This window comes from Gigantopelta aegis, chromosome 4 (genome assembly GCF_016097555.1).
Source record: "Gigantopelta aegis isolate Gae_Host chromosome 4, Gae_host_genome, whole genome shotgun sequence".
NCBI classification, from domain to species: Eukaryota; Metazoa; Mollusca; class Gastropoda; order Neomphalida; family Peltospiridae; genus Gigantopelta; species Gigantopelta aegis.
The window spans coordinates 202,542-211,032 of NC_054702.1; the positions used below are offsets into that span (position 1 = coordinate 202,542).

Consider the following 8,491-nt stretch of genomic DNA (forward strand, 5'->3'; position numbering starts at 1 on the left):
GATAACATGACGTATTCTAATAAAATGGTATAAGTGCTAATTGCAAGGTGATTCTGGTAACTGTTTCAGAGCCTACATTTATAGGGCTTTGCGAACAGGTAATTATTAACACTGAATTGACCATATAGGCGCGTGTCCCAAACTGCTTGATTTTTGTTGTCTAGTGTTCACAATGTTCACACCCATATACACCACACCCAAGCGGGAGTTAGCGAACATCACGCATATATTTATGGAAACTTTGCTCATCGAACCTTACCAAAATCCTCATTTTAATAAAGGTTTAGCTATTCATTTTGTTCTTCTATTAAAAATTAGCATGATTGAAAATTACCCAAATTGATCGCGCCCCACGTTTGTCAACCCCCCCCCCCCTCCCCCCCCTGGTGCATGAATACCAAGCCTCCCTACAGCTAACCCGTTTGCACTCCCGGAATTAATCGTAGCTAAAGTTGATTGCAATGATTTAAGGTGACTTTTACAACCGGCACTGTAAACTCTAGAGCCATTCCACAAAGCAATCTTACGATAGTCTAAGTGTCCCTTTTACGATTAAAATCTTCTTTGCGAACAAGTGCGAATTAGTTAAATAAAACACAATTGATGTTCGACTATTTGGAACATCTGGGATGTATTCAATGATATCGGATATCCATAAAGTAATTTTGTCAGTTTATTTGCTAGGCGATAATTGCCGAATGCATACTAAAATGTTCACACTTGTTGCGCAACAAATGTATGACCGCGAAGACAGCTTTTGCAACAAAGTTGGACAAGGCGGGACAAACTGCAACATGTTGCAAGGTTTAGCTGCATGCTTCGTCTTTTGGACACATGTTGCAACTTGTCACCACTTACAACCAATCAGACACTTTTTGGTGTGCCACGTGACCAGAGTTCTACATCACGTGATATCCAAAATGGCACTATCCAAACAAGAGGAGAAAGCATGATCTCACCGAGAAGTGATACAAATTATTAAAATTTATGAGCAAAACATCTTTTTTATAACGTTTTAGTACATGAACAGGCAGTAAATCGTAAGGCAGAAATGGATTGCCGTCTTCCCTTACCTACATTGTTGCATCGACTAGAGGCTATTAGGAAAGTACATTTGAGTACATCTAGTTTTCAAAACTACTGGAGATCATACCCCGAACCCTCTAGACATTTTGCTTTGCGCCCTCGATCTCAGTCAGCCCTCCCCCCCCCCCCACGCCAATATCTAATTGCTTCCGGTGTGCCTGATGAATACAAAGACAAGAGAAAACTAGCTATAGCCGGGGGGGGGGGGGGGGGGGCCGGAGAGGGGTTGGTAATGATCAGTGTTTCAGACGAGTGTTTGTTTTACAAAATATGTTTTTCAAACATGCTAAATGCCCTCTATTTTCAGTTAATGACTATAATGAAATGTACACTCATGCCCTTATGCTTCCCAACATACAATGCCCCCTGCACACAGTGCATTCATGTTAAATTGTTGCTAATCAAGATGAAAATGGCTCATTTAAATAAACTGCTATGCTTAAATATAATAAATTTATAATTTATTTAAACAGTCCATTACATATCAATCTCAATGGTGTTTTCAAAAACAAAAATAAATAAGATGCTTTATCATATGTTGCCTCTAATTTGCTTTTTACCGCTTGTTTTGTTTTATAAATTCTGAAGAAACGTCATCAACCTGCAACAAATGTGGACCAAAGTCTGTTGACAGAAAGCTATACAAACGTGAACAAGTAGGGGCATTTGTCCCGGCATGTCCAACAATGTTTTTCAACAAATGTATGATCTGTAGAAGGGCTAGACTGTCACATTTAATTCCTGTTCGATACTTGTTTTCTTTACATACGCGTGAAAACAAACATAAACCCGACAGATTTTACATATAATTTATCATCTAAAATAGACGAGGTTTAGTTATTTGAATTTTAAACAAATCTCTCTGAATGCACGTTCGTCTCGCTGTCAATACCCAAAAGACCGGCCTCGGTGGCGCAGTGGTTAAGCCATCGGACTACAAGCTGGTAGGTACAGGGTTCGCAGCCCGGTACCGGCTCGAACCAAAAGCGAGTTCTTAAGGGCTCAATGGGTAGGTGTAAGACCACTACACCCTCTTCTCTCTCACCAACCACTAACCAACTAACAATTAACACACTGTCCTGAACAGACAGCCCAGACAGCTGAGGTGTGTGCCCAGAACAGCGTGCTTGAAACTTAATTGGATATAAGCACGAAATGAAAAATGAATACCTAAAGCTGTTTGCTTAATAAGAGATGAGGATCCGGGTCCATGCTGTGGCCAGTATAGCTCGTTTGATTGCATCAAGGTCAGGTATGTTTTGGAATGTAGAATGTGTAGATAACTGTAGAAATACACTATAGAGTGATGTGCTTCTGTTATGCAAATAGTTTTAGGTATTTATAGCAGAAATAATATACACAAAAATTAAATAAGTCAATCCGTGCGTTTTAGCAGATGAATTGTATATGAAATATGTCGGGTTTGGGTCTTTGTTCAAACGTATGTAACCCCCCCCCCCCCCCCCCCCCCAAGGATTATAGGAATTAAATGTATCATTTGCAAAAAGAATTAGGCTCTAAACAACTGAACAGGACTAGAGTGTTGGTTTGGACTGATAGAAGGATCCGTATTTGGTAAAAATTGCCATGGTATTTGTAGCTGTCTACTATATCTAGTTTTATATTTTTAAATAAAACGTTTTACTTGGCGGTGCCCTTGTTCCGATGATAATAATTTTGGTTTTATCGATGTTAACGTTTAATTTACAATTTGCTATTAGAAAACCACAACGCACAGTTGATTTGATATAGGTATAGCCCTATTGTGTTTCCGATTTGCCGACGTATATCTATGGTTTTACTGTCAACAAATTAGGTTTACAGCTGGGTCAATACTGAACTATTTTATAATACCTTTCAGGTGGTGATAATACAGCTGTGTCAATATTGAACTCTACCTTATAATACCTTTCAGGTCGTGATAATACAGCTGGGTCAATACTGAACTCTACCTTATAATACCTGTCAGGTCGTGATAATACAGCTGGGTCAATATTGAACTCTACCTTATAATAGCTGTCAGGTCGTGATAATACAGCTGTGCCAATATTGAACTCTACCTTATAATACCTTTCAGGTGGTGATAATACAGCTGGGTCAATACTGAACTCTACCTTACAATACCTTTCAGGTCGTGATAATACAGCTGGGTCAATACTAAACTCTACCTTATAATACCTTTCAGGTCGAGATAATACAGCTGGGTCAATACTGAACTATTTTATAATACCTTTCAGGTAGTGATAATACAGCTGTGTCAATATTGAACTCTACCTTATAATACCTTTCAGGTCGTGATAATACAGCTGGGTCAATATTGCACTCTACCTTATAATACCTGTGAGGTCGTGATAATACAGCTGTGTCAATATTGAACTCTACCTTATAATACCTGTCAGGTGGTAATACTACAGCTGGGTCAATACTGAACTATTTTATAATACCTTTCAGGTCGTGATAATACAGCTGTGTCAATATTGAACTCTACCTTATAATACCTGTCAGGTCGTGATAATACAGCTGGGTCAATACTGAACTCTACCTTATAATACCTTTCAGGTCGTGATAATACAGCTGGGTCAATACTGAACTCTACCTTATAATACCTTTCAGGTCGTGATAATACAGCTGGGTCAATATTGAACTCTACCTTATAATACCTGTCAGGTCGTGATAATACAGCTGGGTCAATATTGAACTCTACCTTATAATACCTGTCAGTTCGTGATAATACAGCTGGGTCAATATTGAACTCTACCTTTTAATACCTTTCAGGTCGTGATAATACAGCTGGGTCAATACTGAACTCTACCTTATAATACCTTTCAGGTCGTGATAATACATATGTGTCAATACTGAACTCTACCTTATAATACCTTTCAGGTGGTGATAATACAGCGGGGTCAATACTGAACTCTACCTTATAATACCTGTCAGGTGGTGATAATACAGCGGGGTCAATATTGAACTCTACCTTATAATACCTGTCAGGTGGTGATAATACAGCGGGGTAAATATTGAACTCTACCTTATAATACCTGTCAGGTGGTGATAATACAGCGGGGTCAATATTGAATTGTACCTTATAATACCTGTCAGGTGGTGATACTACAGCTGGGTCAATACTGAACTATTTTATAATACCTTTCAGGTCGTGATAATACAGCTGGGTCAAAACTGAAATATTTTATAATACCTTTCAGGTCGTGATAATACAGCTGTGTCAATATTGAACTCTACTGTATAATACCTGTCAGTTCGTGATAATACAGCTGGGTCAATATTGAAATCTACCTTATAATACCTTTCAGGTCGTGATAATACAGCTGGGTCAATACTGAACTCTACCTTATAATAATACCTTTCAGACCGTGATAATACAGCTGGGTGAATACTGAACTATTTAATACTACCTTTCAGCTCGTGATAATACAGCTGGGTCAATACTGAACTATTTTATACTACCTTTCAGGTCGTGATAATACAGCTGGGTCAATACTAAACTCTACCTTATAATACCTTTCAGGTCGTGATAATACAGATGGGTCAATATTGAACTCTACCTTATAATACCTTTCAGGTCGTGATAATACATATGGGTCAATACTGAACTCTACCTTATAATACCTTTCAGGTCGTGATAATACAGCTGGGTCAATACTAAACTTTACCTTATAATACCTTTCAGGTCGTGATATTACAGATGGGTCAATATTGAACTCTACCTTATAATACCTGTCAGGTGGTGATAATACAGCTGGGTGAATACTGAACTCTACCTTATAATACCTTTCAGGTCGTGATAATACAGCTGGGTCAATACTGAACTCTACCTTATAATACCTTTCAGGTCGTGATAATACAGCGGGGTCAATACTGAACTCTACCTTATAATACCTGTCAGGTGGTGATAATACAGCGGGGTCAATATTGAACTCTACCTTATAATACCTGTCAGGTGGTGATAATACAGCGGGGTCAATATTGAACTCTACCTTATAATACCTGTCAGGTCGTGATACTACAGCTGTGTCAATATTTGAACTCTACCTTATAATACCTGTCAGGTGGTGATAATACAGCGGGGTCAATATTGAACTCTACCTTATAATACCTGTTAGGTGGTGATAATACAGCGGGGTCAATATTGAACTGTACCTTATAACACCTGTCAGGTCGTGATAATACAGGTAGATCAATATTGAATTGTACCTTATAATACCTTTGAGGTCGTGATAATATAGCGGGGTCAATATTGAATTGTACCTTATAATACCTTTCAGGTCGGGATAATACAGGTGGGTCAATACTGAACTATTTTATAATACCTTTCAGGTGGTGATAATACAGCGGGGTCAATATCGAACTCTACCTTATAATACCTGTCAGGTCGTGATAATACAGCTAGGTCAATATTGAATTGTACCTTATGATACCTTTGAGGTCGTGATAATACAGCTAGGTCAATATTGAATTGTACCTTATAATACCTTTCAGGTCGGGATAATACAGCTAGGTCAATATTGAATTGTACCTTATAATACCTGTCAGGTCGTGATAATACAGCTAGGTCAATATTAAATTGTACCTTATAATACCTTTCTGGTCGGGATAATACAGCTAGGTCAATATTGAATTGTACCTTATAATACCTTTCAGGTCGGGATAATATAACTGAATCGTGTCCTCTTTCTCTACCTTCAGGTCGGTCAGCTACAAATAAAGAAGGCAGTCACATAACTGCTGTGGTGGATTCAGTGATGTTGCGAACATGGGTTCAGCGATGTTGTGAGCATGGATTCAGCGATGTTGTGAACATGGATTCAGCGATGTTGTAAACATGGATTCAGTTCAGTGATGTTGTGAACATGGATTCAGCGATGTCGTGAACATGGATTCAGTGATGTTGCAAAGTGGATTCATTGGTATTATAAAGTGGATTCAGTGGTGTTATGAAGTGGATTCTGTGGTGTTATGAAGTGGATTCTTTGGTGTTATGAAGTGGATTCTGTGGTGTTATGAAGTGGATTTTGCGATGCTATGAAGTGGACTCTATGGTGCTTTGAAGTTGATTTTGTGGTGTTGTGAAGTGGATTTAGTCGTGTTATGAAGTGGATTCAGCATTGATAGTTTGATAAAATGTTGATGAATTATTTAATTTAATATCGTAAACACACATAATAACACGTACATTTGTATGACCATAAGTATGTGCCAAAAAATGGAGCCAGTTGAACGTAGTGACTTTCAAACATTTTGTGACATTCAAACATCACATCGTGACATTCAGACATTACATCGTGACATTCAGACATTACCTTTTGTAACATTCAGACATTACCTTTTGTGACAGCATCTCTTCACACACTTTGTTTTCTGCTGTGCCGAGGTCAACAATCCCCTGAGAACAAAAAATAATCTTACGATGTAACATTACGTCTCTCTGTGTCTCCCTCTTGCTGTATCTACAACAACAGCAGTAATAGATGACGATATTACACAGGTTTACGTCAGCTATTGTCTACTGATTTACGTTTTATTTAGATGTGGCTAATTATACACAGATTTATATTTCGCCAGGGTCCCGTATCTCCATATCTGGTAGGATTGAGAAAAAACAAAAAGAAAACCGGCTAGTAATTCATAATTGGGATATTTGTTTAGTTCTCCAGACATAATTTTATACATGGCAAATATTGACTACTAATTATATTACACATGTTTTGTAAAATGCGCACTGCTGGCGTCGGTCTGAGTTCAGCTAATTTTATTACACATGTTTATGTCAAGTGTTCAATACTGACTTACGTCTGAGTTCAGCTAATTATATTACACATGTTAATGTCAAGTGTTCAATACTGACTTACGTCTGAGTTCAGCTAATTATATTATACAGGTTTATGTCAAGTGTTCAATACTGACTTACGTCTGAGTTCAGCTAATTATATTACACATGTTAATGTCAAGTGTTCAATACTGACTTACGTCTGAGTTCAGCTAATTATATTATACAGGTTTATGTCAAGTGTTCAGTACTGACTTACGTCTGAGTTCTGCTAATTATATTATACAGGTTTATGTCTGACTACTGACTTACGTCTGCCTTCAGCTCTCGGTGGTAGGGGTCGGCGTGTACTGACTACTGACTTACGTCTGGCTTCAGCTCTCGGTGGTAGGGGTCGGCGTGTACTGACTACTGACTTACGTCTGGGTTCAGCTCTGGGTGGTAGGGGTCACCGTGGACTTTCTGTCCGTACTTGACCAGGACGCTCGGGATGGACAGCACGTCGAGACAGCGCTCGGAAACCGACTGTGACGAGCTGGAACTACCCCACATGATGGTCTGAAAAGAAACCCGATTACAGTCCAATAAAACTGAATACAAAGATAGCAATCCCTGATCATGTCGCAAACAAACAGTTTGTTTGCTCTCTTGCGTGGTGGATGGAGTAATTTTCTGAATGATAATATCGCCACTATCATCAACAACAAACTGCTACCACCATCTTCGGTGTATTCCAAAAGGGATATCACGTACCACAACATACCACAACATTTGATATGCTACTCAGGATACACATACCACACTATTTGATATATTAATCAGGATATCACATACGATAACATTTGCTATTCTACTCAGGACACCATGTTTGATATACTAGTATTGGACGACTGGCTGGAACAGGAAATCCCCCTCCCTCAGTACATATGTTGCTGTGGGACAGCCAGATACGTCACACTACACCTTAAGTAGAGTCGTACTACAGTGACTTCTACAGTGACTTAAGATTAGATCCCTAACGCCAAATAGTCTATTGCCTTCTACAGTTATTCAAAATTCGATCCCTAACGCCAGACAGTCCAGTGACTTCCACAGTTACTCAAGATTCGATCCCTAACGCTAGCTAGTCTACTAACATCCACATTTACTCAAGATTCGATCCCTAACGCCACATAGTCTACTGACTTCCACAGTTACTCAAGATTCGATCCCTAACGCCAGATAGACTACTGACTTGCACAATTATCAAAATTCGAAACCTAACGCCAGATAGTCTACTGACTTCCACAGTTACTCAAGATTCGATCCCTAACGCCAGATAGTCCATTGACGTCTACAGTTACTACATATTCGATCCCTAACGCTAGGCAGTCCAGTGACTTCTACATTTACTCAAGATATGATCCCTAACACCAGATAATCCAGTGACTTTACAGTTACTAAAAATACGATCCGTAACTCCAGATAGTCCATTGACTTCTACAGTTACTATAGGTTAGAATCCCTAACGTCAGACAGTCCAGTGACTTCTACAGTTACTACAGATTAGATCCCTAACGCCAGATAGTCCAGTGCCATCTACAGTTACTAGAGATTAGATCCCTAACGCCAGATAGTCCA

At 38.9% G+C, this 8,491-nt stretch overlaps 1 protein-coding gene across 1 annotated transcript in view; it reads right to left on the reverse strand.

The window, feature by feature from the left end:
• LOC121371986 (1-aminocyclopropane-1-carboxylate synthase-like protein 1) overlaps positions 1 to 8,491 on the reverse strand; it is a 21,864-nt gene that overhangs the window by 12,545 nt on the left and 828 nt on the right. The window contains exons 2-4 of the mRNA XM_041498219.1: positions 7,292 to 7,429; positions 6,428 to 6,487; positions 5,729 to 5,799 (exon numbers count right to left, since the gene is read on the reverse strand). Coding sequence (XP_041354153.1) covers positions 5,729 to 5,799; positions 6,428 to 6,487; positions 7,292 to 7,429 — 269 coding nt within the window. The remainder of the gene's footprint in view (positions 1 to 5,728; positions 5,800 to 6,427; positions 6,488 to 7,291; positions 7,430 to 8,491) is intronic.